The sequence below is a fragment of the Zophobas morio genome, unplaced genomic scaffold (genome assembly GCF_036711695.1).
Source record: "Zophobas morio isolate AGI-343-1 ecotype UQ-CSIRO unplaced genomic scaffold, CSIRO_AGI_Zmor_V1 ptg000018l, whole genome shotgun sequence".
Taxonomy (NCBI): Eukaryota; Metazoa; Arthropoda; class Insecta; order Coleoptera; family Tenebrionidae; genus Zophobas; species Zophobas morio.
In genome coordinates this window covers 5423679-5439732 of record NW_026972123.1, presented here as the reverse complement: position 1 = coordinate 5439732, position 16054 = coordinate 5423679, and the positions used below count along the sequence as shown (strand labels likewise).

At 33.4% G+C, this 16054-nt stretch overlaps 5 protein-coding genes across 5 annotated transcripts; all 5 read right to left on the bottom strand.

Moving 5' to 3' along the window:
* Positions 1-664: 664 nt before the first annotated feature.
* LOC135130984 (leucine-rich repeat and immunoglobulin-like domain-containing nogo receptor-interacting protein 3) lies at positions 665-1540 on the bottom strand. Its single transcript, XM_064058476.1, has one exon. The coding sequence runs from the start codon at positions 1538-1540 to the stop codon at positions 665-667; it is 876 nt and encodes a 291-aa protein (XP_063914546.1).
* Positions 1541-1805: 265 nt separating this feature from the next.
* LOC135130983 (leucine-rich repeat-containing G-protein coupled receptor 4-like) lies at positions 1806-3113 on the bottom strand. The gene has a single exon (XM_064058475.1). It carries the CDS (start codon positions 3111-3113, stop codon positions 1806-1808), a length of 1308 nt encoding a protein of 435 aa, XP_063914545.1.
* A 2892-nt stretch (positions 3114-6005) lies between these two features.
* Positions 6006-7396, bottom strand: LOC135130982 (leucine-rich repeat-containing G-protein coupled receptor 5A-like). The gene has a single exon (XM_064058474.1). The coding sequence runs from the start codon at positions 7394-7396 to the stop codon at positions 6065-6067; it is 1332 nt and encodes a 443-aa protein (XP_063914544.1). The 3' UTR covers positions 6006-6064.
* A 292-nt stretch (positions 7397-7688) lies between these two features.
* On the bottom strand, positions 7689-10623 carry LOC135130980 (protein artichoke-like). Its single transcript, XM_064058473.1, has 3 exons — positions 10566-10623; positions 9286-10504; positions 7689-8931 (listed from the first exon to the last, which is right to left on the bottom strand). The coding sequence occupies exons 1-3, from the start codon at positions 10621-10623 to the stop codon at positions 7689-7691; spliced, it is 2520 nt and encodes an 839-aa protein (XP_063914543.1).
* Positions 10624-14392: 3769 nt separating this feature from the next.
* Positions 14393-15758, bottom strand: LOC135130979 (leucine-rich repeat-containing protein 15-like). Its single transcript, XM_064058472.1, has 2 exons — positions 15710-15758; positions 14393-15636 (listed from the first exon to the last, which is right to left on the bottom strand). Exons 1-2 carry the CDS (start codon positions 15756-15758, stop codon positions 14393-14395), a joined length of 1293 nt encoding a protein of 430 aa, XP_063914542.1.
* Positions 15759-16054: the final 296 nt, after the last annotated feature.

Below are 16054 nucleotides of genomic sequence, written 5' to 3'. Positions count from 1 at the left end.
CGGGCTTACAGTTTGGTTTTTTGTTTTAATATGTGTAGACTTCTTTTAACAACATGAAATTTAAAACACGTTTAAAATGGAAAATTTGTATAAGGGAACATTAGGCTCCACCCCATTTTGACCATGTTTTAAGTTTCTTGTTGCGAAAAGATGGCTATGTATATTTAGAAAAAAAAAGCAAAATATACATATGTAAATGGACATGATGCAATGTTAATAATATTTTAATAATGGATTATACGTAATATTATCCTTTGTAGATGGACATTATTTTTTTGTTAATAGATATTACGTAATATTATTCAATTGTAAATAATTATTACGAAATATTATTTTTGTAGATGGATATTACGCAATATTATTATTTTTTAATAAATGGATATTACGTAATTTTTGATAAATATAAATTACATATTTTTTTGTAAATGAACATTACACCTATTAATTTTTGTAAATGGAGATTACGTAATATAAATTTTCAATTCTCGATGTGAACCCGTACAAACGCATGCTGTGTGTATATTTTATGTGAGTTTTTAATAACAAAATTTTGTGATGATTTCTAATAGTATTTGTACTTAACTAAAACAACATATGTATTAAATCAACGTCAATCATCCTCCTGAATTAGATTATTGGAGTCAATCTTCAACATAGTAAGTGCCTACATGCCATCAAAAGCTTTACTCGCAATTTTGACAATTTTGTTGTCGTTTAGATTCAAGTAAGTGAGCTTGGTATTGTTGAAAACACCGTCTGGGATTTCTTTCAACTCGTTTTGAGCAAGCCTGAGCTCACTCAACTCTGGTAAGTTTATCAAATCACCAGGTCGCAGAAGCTTGATTGAATTATCATCCAAATCAAGTGATATTAATTTCTGCATGTCAAAAACATCTGGATCGATTTCTTCCAATTCGTTCTTCGACAGATCCAACCTTGTCAGTCCAATTGGAGACAGAGCTTTTGGTGCAATGGTGTGAAGAAAATTGCCGTTCAAACTCAAGATTCCAAGCGTGACATTTTTGAAAACACCACTTGGAAGTTCAGTGAGTTTGTTGTTGTCGAGTATCACGATGTCAGCGTTGAAATTCTTGAAAGCTCCTGGTTGTAGAAGGATGATTGAGTTGAATGACAAGTCTAGGTAAGATAGGTTTGGATCGGCAAAAGTATCACTTTTAATTTCTGTTAATTTATTTCCGCTTAGACTAAGCCATTTTAAATGTGGCAAATTTTCAAAAGCTCCTGGTTTGATTTGTTTCAAACCCACGTCATTGAGGTTCAGAGCGATCAAATTGGGTACTTCGAAAACCGATTTTTCGTACAAGATGGGAATGCTACCGTGGATGGTCACAGACACTGGTTCCTCGTCAGGGATTATTTTCTTAACATTGTCAAATGAAGCTACCGTTTCTTGTTCTATTGTTTCTAGTTCGTGATAAAAATACCACTGAACTGTCACATTAACGAAAGTAATTTTTTCACGGTCACTAACTTTAAAACGAAAAATGCAGACTAGCAGGTTTAGTAGTAAAGAACGCATCTTGATTACTCAAGTTGTTTACCTTAAACGTGATATTTATACGTAAATAGGTAGGTAATATTAACGTAAGAGGAATGACCGAAGTATTGCACTGGTTTTTCCAACAGTTTCATTAAAACTAAGTTCGTCACATGGATGACACACATTAATTTCTTGGATATTTTTATTAAATTACCTTCATGATAACGTTAATTGCATGTGTATTTAACCAAAAACTACATATAAACAATGTTACAAATTTATAATCGATTAATCATCATGTTTACTAATTATCTACAAAATCTTCAATCTTCTTAACACACTCTTCATTCCAAGGATTATCTAGCAATTTTGGATATTTAACATTTCTGAAAATTGTCTTCAAATTTCCTTCAACACACTCTAACTTATTTCCAGTGAGATCCAAAGTCCCAATACTAACATTACCCAACAAATCTGGACTCCAATTATCAATCTCATTAAAGGACAAATCTAAATAACCAACATATTCTAACTTATCAAATGCTTTAGCTGAAATCTTCCTAATTTTATTCCTCTGAAGACGAATACCTCTCACACGAGGATAATTCTTGAACGCTTGGTCTGGAATCTCAATTATCAAATTATCATTGACAAAAATTTGATCAACTGATTTTGCCCCACTCAGCCAATTATTATCCCATTGAGTTACACTATTGGAGTTAATGTTCAACAGATGGAGCTCTGGCATGTTGTCAAAAGCATTACTCGCAATTTTGGCAATCTTGTTTGAGGCTAGTTCCAAACGACTGAGTTTCATATTGTTGAAAACACCTTCTAGAACTTCTTTCAACTCGTTTTCCACAAGATTTAGTTCCTTCAATTGTGGTAAGTTCCTCAAATCACCAGGTCGCAGAAGTTTGATTGAGTTAGCACCCAAATAGAGTGATGTTAACTGTTGCATGTCAAAACTTTCCGGATCGATTTTTTCAAATTTATTATCGTACAAAGTCAATAAGCTCAACGCAATTGTCGACAGTGCTTTTGGTGCGATGGTATGAAGATAATTATGAGCCAAAATTAACGTTCCAAGAGTAACATCTTCAAAAAGACCATTTGGAATTTCAGTGAGTTTGTTATGATTAAGTATCACGATAACAGCGTTGAAATTTTTGAAGGCTCCTGGTTGTAGAAAGGTGATTGAGTTCAATGACAAATCTAAATAAACTATATTTAGATCGACAAAAGTTCCAGTTTTAATTTCTGTCAAATTATTTCCGCGTAGACTAACCCCTTTGAAAAGTGGTAAATTTCCAAAGGCACCGGGTTTGATTTCTTCCAAACCTACGTCGTGGAGGTCCAGACTGTGCAAATTTGGTATACCGAAAACTGATTTTTCGTACAAGATGGGAACGCTACCATGGATAGTCACAGACACTTCTCCTTCATCAGGGATTATTTTCCTAAGAGTGTCGGAAGTTGCTACCTTTTCTTCTATTTTGTTTTTGCCATGATGGCGCCACTGAACTGTCACATTTTCGAAAGAAATTTTTTCACTCTTACTAACTTTAAGAAGAAAAATACAGACTAGTAGGTTTACTAGTGAATAACGCATGTTGATGACTGAACTTGTTTACGTTAAACATCATTTATAAATGAATAGAAATGTAATGTTGATGTAGCTACTTACACTGAAGTGTTGTATTGGTTTTTCCAACAAGTTTGATTAAATTTAGTCTGATTACATGTGACACATACGTGTAAAAATGCATTTTCATTTAATTAATATTTAAATGAAGGAAAAGTTGCGTGGTAGTTCAATCAATCACTCATGTGACCTTCTCTACTGTTTAGAAACATGAAGTCCTCCAGATTATTTTTAATCACTTCAAGAACAAGAGGAGGGTGCTCGAAATTTTTTCAAACTACTTCAAAATCAAAACATATGAGGTCTCTGAGATTCTTTCAAACTACTTCAAAAACAAAACCAAAATTGTAACGGAAATTTTTTCAAACCACTTCCAAAACTTCATATAAAGAGTTCCTCGAGATTCTTTCGAACTACTTTAGAATCAGAACCAAAACAAAAAAGGTCCCCCAGATTCTTTCAAATTACTTCAAAAACTAGTTACAAGAGGTCCTAAGAGAGGCAAGGGATCCAAGATTCTTTCAAACTACTTGAAAAACTAGGCACAAAAGGTTTCCGAGATTCTTTTAAACTACTTCAAAAAAATAAACAAAACTGGTTCCAATTAATCTTTCCAACTAATTCAAAATCAAAACAAATGTCCCCTTGATTCTTTTAAACTAATTTAAAAACAAAACTCAAAAATCCCAGTCCTTAGAATCCTAGACATTTTTTCAAATTATGTAATTCAAAAAAGAAGTCAAAAAAGTCACTAAAATTCTTTCAAATTACTTCACAAATGAGACAAGAGATCCCCAAGACTCTTTCAAACTACCTCAGAATTAAACCAGAAAAGATCCCCCAGATTCTTTCACATTACTTCAAAAACCAGTTACAAGAGCTCCTAAAACAGACAAGGGATCCAAGATTTTTTCAAACTACTTCAAAAACTAGGCACAAAACTTTTCCGAGATTCTTTTAAACTACTTCAAAAAAATAAACAAAACTGGTTCCAAATAATCTTTCCAATTAAGTCAAAATCGAAACAAATGAAGTCCCCTAGATTCTTTTAAACTACTTCAAACAGTAAACAAAAGAATCCCAGAAATTCTTTCAAATTACGTAGTTCAAAAAGGAGCCAAAAGAATCCCTAAAATTCTTTCAAATTACTTCACAAACAAGTTACAAAAGGTCCTAAAAAAGACAAGGGATCCAAGATTCTTAGTAGTTTAAAAAGAAACAAGAAATTTCCCCAGAATTCTTTCAAACTACTTAAAAAACAAAATACAAGGAGCTCCCGAAATTCTTTCAAACTACGAAGTTCAAAAAAGAAACTAAAGAGTTCCCCAAAATTCTTTCCAACTACTTCAACAGGAAAACACAGGGGATTCCCGAGATTTTTTCCAACTACTTAAAACAAAAATGGTCTCCCAAATTCTTTCAAACTACTTCAAAAAGTAGGCACAGAAGTCAAAAAAGTCCCTAAAATTCTTTCAAATTACTTCACAAACAAGACGAGGGATCCCCAAGACTCCTTCAAACTCCTTCAGAATCAAACCACAAAAGGTCCCCCAGATTCTTTCAAATTTCTTCAAAAATCAGTTATAAGAAGTCCTAAAAAAACAACGGATCCAAGATTCTTTTAAGCTACTTTAAGATCAGAACAAAAAGGTTCTCCGAACCCTTTCAAACTATGTAGTTGAAAAAAAAAACAAGAGATTTTCCCGAAATTCTTTCAAACTATGTACATACTAAAAAAACAACGGATCCAAGATTCTTTTAAGCTACTTTAAAATCAGAACAAAAAGGTTCTCCGAACCCTATCAAACTATGTAGTTTAAAAAAAAAAACAAGAGATTTTCCCGAAATTCTTTCAAACTATGTACATACTAAAGAAACAAAATGCAAGAGGTTCCCGAGATTCTTTCAAATTACGTCAAAACTAAGCACAAGAAGTCTACGAGATTTCTTCAAACAACGAAGTTCACAAAAGAAATAAAAGATTTCCCCAAAATTCTTTCAAACTACTTCAGTAGCAAAACACAAAGGGTTCCCGAGATTCTATCCAACTACTTGAAACAAAAATGGTCTCCCAAATTCTTTCAAACTACTTCAAAAACTAGACACAAAAGGATTTCGAGATTCTTTTAAACTAGTTCAAAAAAATAAACAAAACTGGTTCCAAATAATCTTTCCAACGATTTCAAAATCAAAACAAATGGAGTCCCCTGGATTCTTTTAAACTACTTCAAAAACCAAACATAAAAATCCCAGTCCTTCGAATCCCAGACATTCTTTCAAATTATGTAATTTAAAAAAGAAGTCAAAAAGTCCCTAAAATTCTTTTAAATTACTTTAAAAATAAGACAAGGGATCCCTAAAATTCTTTCAAACAACTTCACAATCAAATCAAAAAAGGTCCCCCAGGTTCTTTCAAATTACTTCAAAAATCAGTTACAAGAGGTGCTAAAAAAGATAAGGGACCCAAGATTTTTTCAAACTACTTCAAAATCCGAACAAAAAGGTTCCCCGAGTCACTTTCAAAAAAGGAACAGAAGATTTGCCCAAATATTTTCAGACTACTTCAAAATAAAAACAAAAATGGTGCAAAAGATTCTTTCAAACTACTTCAAAATATTTTTCCAACTATTTCAAAATCAAAACAAATGGGGTCCGCTAGATTCTTTCCTCCAAAAAATTGATTACGTCAGCAGAAAATTTTGAGAAAGTTTATTAAAATGTATCTCTTTATCAATCCCAAAAAATTGATTACGTCATCTCATATTTTCATATTTGTAAGACTTTCGTTTTGACATTTTTTCACATTCATACTATTATATATTTTCATCAACAAGTCAAAACAGATGAGAAAAACAACAATTCTTCTAGATGCATGTATATTAAAATAATGTTATTTATTTAGAAGATTAGAATCCAGTTTAATCATCCTCCTCCAGTATATACTGTTTACTGTTGTTTACAAATTCCTCAATCTTCTTAACACAATCTTCATTCCAAGGATTTTCTCGCAAAATTGTATACTCAACATTTCTGAAAATTGTCTTCAAATCTCCTTCAACACACTGTAACTTATTTCCAGTGAGATCCAACCTGCCAATACTAACATTACTCAACAAATCTGGACTCCAATTATCAATCTCGTTATAAGTCAAATCTAAATGATCCACGTAATCTAAATTATCAAAGGCTTTAACTGAAATGTTCCTAATGTAACTTCCATGAAGATCAATTGTCATCATACGAGGGTAATTTTTGAATGCTTCGTCTGGTATCTCCGCTATCTGATTTTCACTGACCGAAATTTGAACCAATGATTTCGCCCCTTTCAGCCAATTATTGTCCCATTCGGTTATATAATTGGAGTTAATGGATAACATTTCAAGCGCTGGCATGTCATCAAAAGCTTCACTCGCGATTTTAGCAATTTTGTTTGAATTTAGATTCAAAACAGTGAGTTTGGTATTATTGAAAATCCCTTCTGGAATTTCTTCCAAATCGTTTCCCGCAAGCCCGAGTTCCTTCAATTCTGGCAAATTTCTCAAATCACCAGGTCGCAGAAGCTTGACTAAGTTGCCACTAAAAAAGAGTGCTACTAATTGTTGCATGTCAAAACTTTCCGGATTGATTTCGTCGAACATATTATTGCTCAAAGTCAATCTGTTCAACGCAATTGTAGACAGTGCTTTTGGCGCGATGGTGTGCAGAAGATTGTCAGCCAGAATTAAGGTTCGAATCGTGACATTTTCAAAAACACCACTTGGAAATTCAGTGAGGTTGTTGTTAGCAAGTATCAGGAGATTGGCGTTGAAATTTTTGAAAGCTCCCGGGTGTAGAACGATGATCGAGTTGAATGACAAATCCAAATAAATTATCTTTTGGTCGGAAAAAGTGTTAGTTTTAATCTCAGTTAAATTATTTTTACGTAGACTAAGCCATTTTAAGTGTGGTAAATTTCCAAAAGCTCCTGGTTTGATTTCTTGCAAACTCACGTCATAGAGGTCTAGACTGTCCAAATTTGGTATATCGAAAACCGATTTTTCGTACAAGATGGGAATGCTTCCAGTGATTTCCACCGACACTCGTTCGTCATCAGGAATTATTTTCTTCAGACTGTCAGATGTTGCTACCGTTTCTCCTTTTTTGTAATTATGACGCCACCGAACTGTCACATTTTTGAAAGTAAGTTTTTCACTTTTACTGAGATTAAGAAGACAAATACAGAGTAATAGGTTTACTAGCGAGGAACGCATCTTGATTACTGAAGTTGTTCACCTTGAACGGCATTCTTATAAGGAATAGAAAGGTCACGTTGATGTAAGCTGAGTACTGGTTTTTCCAACGCGGTGGATTAAAATTAAGTCGATCACACCTGACCTTCACGACTGTTTTGAAAACTACAAAACTGGAAGGAATTTTTGCTGTATTTTTTTTTTAAACCAAACATTTATTATCCTAATACACACAATAAAACAAAAATTCTATGTATCTATTAAACCAAATCAACCCACAACGGTCTATAGATCTAAAACGATCGTAGTAACTTTATCCCAGGAACGCATTCTTGTTCTCTAGAAACTCCTCAATCTTCTTAGTACACTCTTCATTCCAAGGATTATCCATCAATTTTATAATTCCAACATTTCTAAAAACTGTCTGCAAATCACCTTCGACACACTCTAACTTATTTCCCCTCAGATTCAAAATATCCAGACTAGTATTACCCAGAAAATCCAGATCCCATCTATCAATCTCATTATTGGCCAAATCAAAATCAATAACGTCCTCTAACTGACGAAAAGCTTTAGGTGAAATCTTCCTAATTTTATTCCCCTGAAGATGAATAGCAAACGCGTTCGGAATATTCTTTAACGCGTCGTCTGGAATCTCAGTAACCTGATTGAAACAGATTGAAATAAAACGATCTCTTGACTCTCCACCCAGCCAATTATTATCCCATTGGGTTAGATTATTAAAGTCAATCCGCAACGAAACAAGATCCTTCATGTCATCAAAAGCTCCACTCGCAATTTTAGCAATCTTGTTTGCGTCTAGATTCAAATCGTTTAGTTTGGTGTTATTGAAAACCCCTTCTGGAATTTCTTTCAGTTGATTTTCGACAAGACTGAGTTCGTCCAATTCTGGTAAGTTCCTCAAATCACCGGGTCGGAGAAGCTTGACTGAGTTGGAATCCAAATTAAGTGTTGTTAAGTCTTGCAGGTCAAAAACTTCTGGATTGATTTCTTCAAGTTTGTTACCAGGCAGATTCAATATTCTCAATCTAACTGTTGACAAAGCTTTTGGTGCGATGGTGTGAAGACGATTATTAGTCAAGCTTAAGTTGCCGAGAGTAACATTGTCAAAAACACCACTTGGAAATTCTGTGAGTTTGTTGTTGTCAAGTAGTAGGTAACTATCGTTGAAATTCTTGAAGGCTCGTGGTTGTAGGAGGATGATTGAGTTGGATGACAAATCTATATATGTTACATTTAGATCCACAAGAGTATTGGTTTTGATTTCTGTCAATTTATTGCCACTTAGAATGAGCTTTTCTAAGAGTGGTAAGTTTTCAAAAGCTCCGGGTTTAATATCTTCCAAACTCACGTTAAACAGGTCAAGACTGACCAGATTTGGTACTTCGAAAATCGATTTTTCGTACAAGATGGGAAGGCTACCGTGGATGGTCACAGACACTGGTTCCTCGTCAGGGATTATTTTCTTAACATTGTCAAATGAAGCTACCGTTTCTTGTTCTATTGTTTCTAGTTCGGATAAAAATACCACTGAACTGTCACATTAACGAAAGTATTTTTTTCACTGTGACTAACTTTAAAACGAAAAATGCAGACTAGTAGGTTTAGTAGTAAAGAACGCATCTTGATTACTCAACTTGTTTACTTTAAACGTGATATTTATACGTTAATAGGTAGGTAATATTAACGTAAGAGGAATGACCGAAGTGTTGCATTGGTTTTTCCAACAGTTTCATTAAAATTAAGTTCGTCACATGGATGACACACATTAATTTCTTGGATATTTTTATTAAATTACCTTCATGATAACGTTAATTGCATGTGTATTTAACCAAAAACTAGATATAAACAATGTTACAAATTTATAATAGAATAATCAACATGTTTACTAATTATCCACAAAATCTTCAATCTTCTTAACACACTCTTCATTCCAAGGATTATCTAGCAATTTTGGCTCTTTAACATTTCTAAAAATTATCTTCAAATCTCCTTCAACACACTCTAATTTATTTCCAGTGAGATCTAAAGTCCCAATTCTAACATTCCCCAGCAAATGTGGACTCCAATTATCAATCTCATTAAAGGACAAATCTAAATAACCAACGTGCTCTAACTTATCAAATGCTTTAGCTGAAATCTTCCTAATTTTATTCCTCTGAAGACGAATACCTTTGACACGAGGATAATCCTTGAACGCTTGGTCTGGAATCTCAGTTATCAAATTATCATTGACAAAAATTTGATCAACTGATTTTGCCCCACTCAGCCAATTATTATCCCATTGAGTTACACTATTGGAGTTAATGTTCAACAGATGGAGCTCTGGCATGTCGTCAAAAGCAGCACTCGCAATTTTGGCAATCTTGTTTGAGGATAGTTCCAAACGACTGAGTTTCGTATTGTTGAAAACACCTTCTCGAACTTCTTTCAACTCGTTTTCCACAAGATTGAGTTCCTTCAATTGTGGTAAGTTCCTCAAATCACCAGGTCGCAGAAGTTTGATTGAGTTAGCACCCAAATAGAGTGATGTTAACTGTTGCATGTCAAAACTTTCCGGATCGATTTTCTCAAATTTATTATCGTACAAAGTCAATAAGCTCAACGCAATTGTCGACAGTGCTTTTGGTGCGATGGTATGAAGATAATTATGAGCCAAAATTAACGTTCCAAGAGTAACATCTTCAAAAAGACCATTTGGAATTTCAGTGAGTTTGTTATGATTAAGTATCACGATAACAACGTGGAAATTTTTGAAGGCTCCTGGTTGTAGAAAGGTGATTGAGTTCAATGACAAATCTAAATAAACTATATTTAGATCGACAAAAGTTCCAGTTTTAATTTCTGTCAAATTATTTCCGCGTAGACTAACCCCTTTGAAAAGTGGTAAATTTCCAAAGGCACCGGGTTTGATTTCTTCCAAACCTACGTCGTGGAGGTCCAGACTGTGCAAATTTGGTATACCGAAAACTGATTTTTCGTACAAGATGGGAACGCTACCGTGGATAGTCACAGACACTTCTCCTTCATCAGGGATTATTTTCCTAAGAGTGTCGGAAGTTGCTACCTTTTCTTCTATTTTGTTTTTGCCATGGTGGCGCCACTGAACTGTCACATTTTCGAAAGAAATTTTTTCACTCTTACTAACTTTAAGAAGAAAAATACAGACTAGTAGGTTTACTAGTGAATAACGCATGTTGATGACTGAACTTGTTTACGTTAAACATCATTTATAAATGAATAGAAATGTAATGTTGATGTAGCTACTTACACTGAAGTGTTGTATTGGTTTTTCCAACAAGTTTGATTAAATTTAGTCTGATTACATGTGACACATACGTGTAAAAATGCATTTTCATTTAATTAATATTTAAATGAAGGAAAAGTGGCGTGGTAGTTCAGCCAATCACTCATGTGACCTTCTCCACTGTTTAGAAACATGAAGTCCTCGAGATTATTTTTAATCACTTCAAGAACAAGAGGAGGGTGCTCTAAATTTTTTCAAACTACTTCAAAATCAAAACATATGAGGTCCCTGAGATTCTTTCTAACTACTTCAAAAACAAAACAAAAATTGTAACGGAAATTTTTTCAAACCACTTCCAAAACTTCATACAAAGAGTTCCTCGAGATTCTTTCGAACTACTTTAGAATCAGAACCAAAACAAAAAAGTTCCCCCAGATTCTTTCAAATTACTTCAAAAACTAGTTACAAGAGGTCCTAAAACAGACAAGGGATCCAAGATTCTTTCAAACTACTTGAAAAACTAGGCACAAAAGGTTTCCGAGATTCTTTTAAACTACTTCAAAAACCAAACACAAAAATCCCAGTCCTTCGAATCCCAGACATTCTTTCAAATTATGTAATTCAAGAAAGAAGTCAAAAATGTCCTTAGAATTCTTTCAAATTACTTCACAAACAAGACAAGGGATCCCCAAGACTCTTTCAAACTACTTCAGAATTAAACCAAAAAAAAAAATCCCCCAGATTCTTTCAAATTACTTCAAAAACCAGTTACAAGAGGTCCTAAAATAGACAAGGGATCCAAGATTCTTTCAAACTACTTGAAAAACTAGACACAAAAGGTTTCCGAGATTCTTTTAAACTACTTCAAAAAAATAAACAAAACTGGTTCCAAATAATCTTTCCAACTAATTCAAAATCAAAACAAATGGAGTCCTCTTGATTCTTTTAAACGACTTCAAAAACCAAACACAAAAATCCCAGTCCTTCGAATCCCAGACATTCTTTCAAATTATGTAATTCAAAAAAGAAGTCAAAAAAGTCCCTAAAATTCTTTCAAATTGCTTCACAAACGAGACAAGAGATCCCCTAGACTCTTTCAAACTACTTCAGAATTAAACCAAAAAAAATCCCCCAGATTTTTTCAAATTACTTCAAAAACCAGTTACAAGAGGTCCTAAAATAGACAAGTGATCCAGGATTCTTTCAAACTACTTGAAAAACTAGGCACAAAATTTTTCCGAGATTCTTTTAAACTACTTCAAAAAAATAAACAAAAGTGGTTCCAAATAATCTTTCCAACTAATTCAAAATCAAAACAAATGGAGTCCCCTAGATTCTTTTAAACTACTTCTAAAACCAAACACAAAAATCCCAGTCCTTCGAATCCCAGATATTCTTTCAAATTATGTAATTCAAAAAAGAAGTCAAAAAAGTCCCTAAAATTCTTTCAAATTACTTCACAAATAAGAGAAGGGTCCCCAAGACTCTTTCAAACTACTTCAGAATTAAACCAAAAAAGATCCCCCAGATTCTTTCAAATTACTTCAAAAACCAGTTACAAGAGGTCCTAAAACAGACAAGGGATCCAAGATTTTTTCAAACTACTTCAAAACTAGGCACAAAACTTTTCCAAGATTCTTTTAAACTACTTCAAAAAAATAAACAAAACTGGTTCCAAATAATCTTTCCAACTAAGTCAAAATCAAAACAAATGGAGTCCTGTTCATTCTTTTAAACTACTTCAAAAACCAAACACAAAAATCCCAGTCCTTCGAATCCCAGACATCCTTTCAAATAATGTAATTCAAAAAAGAAGTCAAAAAAGTTCCTAAAATTCTTTCAAATTACTTCACAAACGAGACAAGAGATCCCTTAGACCCTTTCAAACTACTTCCGAATTAAACCAAAAAAGATCCTCCAGATTCTTTCAAATTACTTCAAAAACCAGTTACAAAAGGTCCTAAAAAAGACAAGGGATCCAAGATTCTTTCAAACTACTTCAAAATCAGAACAAAACGGTTCTCCGAATACCTTCAAACAATGTAGTTCAAAAAAGAAACAAGAAATTTCCCCAAAATTCTTTCAAACTACTTAAAAAACAAAATACAAGGAGCTCCCGAGATTCTTTCAAACTACGAAGTTCAAAAAAGAAACTAAAGAGTTCCCCAAAATTTTTTCCAACTACTTAAAACAAAAATGGTCTCCCAAATTCTTTCAAACTACTTCAAAAAGTAGGCACAGAAGGTTTCCGAGATTCGTTTAAACTACTTCAAAAAAAATAAAATAAACAAAACTGGTTCAAATAATCTTTCCAACTATTTCAAAGTCAAAACAAGTAGAATCCCCTAGATTCTTTTAAACTACTTCAAAAATCAAACACAAGAATCACAGATATTCGTTCAAATTATGTATTTCAAAAAGAAGCCAAAAGGGTTCCTAAAATTCTTTCAAATTACTTCACAAACAAAACGAGGGATCCCCAAGACTCTTTCAAACTCCTTCAGAATCAAACCACAAAAGTTCCTCCAGATTCTTTCAAATTACTTCAAAAGTCAGTTATAAGAAGTCCTAAAAAAGACAACGGATCCAAGATTCTTTTAAACTAATTCAAAATCAGAACAAAAAGGTTCTCCGAATCCTTTCAAACTATGTAGTTTAAAATGGAAACAAAAGATTTTCCCAAAATTCTTTCAAACTATGTACATACTAAAAAAACAAAACACAAGGAGTTCCCGAGATTCTTTCAAATTACTTCAAAACTAGGCACAAGAAATCCCCGAGATTCCTTCAAACAACGAAGTTCAAAGAAGAAATAAAAGATTTCCCCAAAATACTTAAAAAAAAATAAAGAAAACTGGTTCCAAATAATCTTTCCAACTACTTCAAAATCAAAACAAATGGAGTCCCCTAGATTCTTTTAAACTACTTCAAAAACCAAACACAAGAATCCCAGATATTCTTTGAAATTACGTAGTTCAAAAAAGAAGACAAAAGGCTCCCTAAAATTATTTGAAATAACTTCAAAATTAAGACAAGGGATCTCCAAGATTCTTTCAATCTACTCCACATTCAAACCAACAAGGGTCCCTCTGGTTCTTTCAAATTACTGCAAAAACCAGTTACAAGAGTTCCTAAAAAAACAAGGGATCCAATATTCTTTTAAACTATTTCAAAATCAGGACAAAAAGGTTCTCCGAGTCACTTCAAACTATGTCGTTCAAAAAAGAAACAACAGATTTCCCCAAAATGCTTTCAAACTATTTAAAAAACAAAACATAACGGGTCCTCGAGATTCTTTCCAACTACTTCAAAATAAAAACAAAAATGGTGCCCCAGATTCTTTCAAACTACTTCAAATCTAGGCATAAAAGATTAAGAGATTCTTTTTAACTACTTAAAAATATCTTTCCAACTAGTTCAAAAACAAAACATTTGGGGTCCGCTAGATTATTTCCTCCTCTTGTTATTTAGCATTCCATTCAGATTTTTTGTATTTGTTTATACAGGGTGACTCAAAAAAATTAATGGATGCCTGAATTAATTTTATTAATTTAATTAGGAACTACATATTTTCATATTTGTAAGACTTGGAAAAGAGCAAATGTTTATAGGTTTCGTTTTGACATTTTTTCACATTCATACTATTGTATATTTTTATCAACAAGTCAAAACACGTGAGAAAAACAACAATTCTTCTAGTTGCAAATGTATTAAACCAATGTTATTTATTTACAAGATTAGAATCCAGTTTAATCATCATCTTCCGGTACATACTGTTTACTGTTGTTTACAAATTCCTCAATCTTCTTAACACAATCTTCATTCCAAGGATTTTCTCGCAAAATTGTATACTCAACATTTCTGAAAATTGTCTTCAAATCTCCTTCAACACACTGTAACTTATTTCCAGTGAGATCCAACCTGCCAATACTAACATTACCCAACAAATCTGGACTCCAATTATCAATCTCGTTATAAGTCAAATCTAAATGATCCACGTAATCTAAATTATCAAAGCCTTTAACTGAAATGTTCCTGATGTAACTTCCGTGAAGGTCAATTGTCATCATACGAGGGTAATTTTTGAATGCTTCGTCTGGTATCTCCGCTATCTGATTTTCACTGACCGAAATTTGAACCAATGATTTCGCCCCTTTCAGCCAATTATTGTCCCACTGGGTTAGATTATTGGAGTCAATGTGTAATTCAATAAGAGCTGGCATGTCATCAAAAGCTTCACTCGCGATTTTAGCAATTTTGTTTAAATTTAGATTCAAAACAGTGAGTTTGGTATTGTTGAAAACCCCTTCTGGAATTTCTTCCAAATCGTTTACCGCAAGCCAGAGTTTCTTCAATTCTGGCAAATTTCTCAAATCACCAGGTCGTAGAAGCTTGACTAAGTTGCTATTAAGAAAGAGTGCTACTAATTGTTGCATGTCAAAACTTTCCGGATTGATTTCGTCGAATATATTATTGCTCAAAGTCAATCTCTTCAACGCAATTGTAGACAGTGCTTTTGGCGCGATGGTGTGCAGAAGATTGTCAGCCAGAATTAAGGATCGAATCGTGACATTTTCAAAAACACCACTTGGAAATTCAGTGAGTTTGTTGTTAGCAAGTAACAGGAGATTGGCGTTGAAATTTTTGAAAGCTCCCCGGTGTAGAACGATGATCGAGTTGAATGACAAATCCAAATAAGTTATCTTTTGGTCGGAAAAAGTGTTAGTTTTAATCTCAGTTAAATTATTTTTACGTAGACTAATCCATTTTAAATGTGGTAAATTTCCAAAAGCTCCTGGTTTGATTTCTTGCAAACTCACGTCATAGAGGTCCAGACTTTTCAAATTTGGTATATCGAAGACCGATTTTTCGTACAAGATGGGAATGCTTCCAGTGATTTCCACCGACACTCGTTCGTCATCAGGAATTATTTTCTTCAGACTGTCAGATGTTGCTACCGTTTCTCCTTTTTTGTAATTATGACGCCACCGAACTGTCACATTTTTGAAAGTAAGTTTTTCACTTTTACTGAGATTAAGAAGACAAATACAGAGTAATAGGTTTACTAGCGAAGAACGCATCTTGATTACTGAAGTTGTTCACCTTGAACGGCATTCTTATAAGGAATAGAAAGGTCACGTTGATGTAAGCTGAGTACTGGTTTTTCCAACGCGGTGGATTAAAATTAAGTCGATTACATCTGACCTTCACGATTATTATGACAACAACAAAACTGGAAGGAAATTTTGCTGTAATTTTTTTTTAAACCAAACATTTATTATCCTAATACACACAATAAAACAAAAATTCTATGTATCTATCTATTAAACCAAATCAACCCACAACGGTCTGTAAATCTAAAACGATCGTAGTAACTTTATCCCAGGAACGCATTCTTGTTCTCTAGAAAC

Coding starts and splice junctions, on each gene's coding strand:
- LOC135130984 (XM_064058476.1), bottom strand. CDS start 1,540: ATGCGTTCTTTACTACTAAACCTGCTAGTCTGCATTTTTCGTTTTAAA.
- LOC135130983 (XM_064058475.1), bottom strand. CDS start 3,113: ATGCGTTATTCACTAGTAAACCTACTAGTCTGTATTTTTCTTCTTAAA.
- LOC135130982 (XM_064058474.1), bottom strand. CDS start 7,396: ATGCGTTCCTCGCTAGTAAACCTATTACTCTGTATTTGTCTTCTTAAT.
- LOC135130980 (XM_064058473.1), bottom strand. CDS start 10,623: ATGTTTAACGTAAACAAGTTCAGTCATCAACATGCGTTATTCACTAGT. Junction 10,505..10,565: donor ATTCACTAGTAAACCTACTA/GTCTGTATTTTT, acceptor AAAATGTGACAG/TTCAGTGGCGCCACCATGGC. Junction 8,932..9,285: donor GAAGATTTTGTGGATAATTA/GTAAACATGTTG, acceptor TTAATGTGACAG/TTCAGTGGTATTTTTATCCG.
- LOC135130979 (XM_064058472.1), bottom strand. CDS start 15,758: ATGCCGTTCAAGGTGAACAACTTCAGTAATCAAGATGCGTTCTTCGCT. Junction 15,637..15,709: donor TCAAGATGCGTTCTTCGCTA/GTAAACCTATTA, acceptor AAAATGTGACAG/TTCGGTGGCGTCATAATTAC.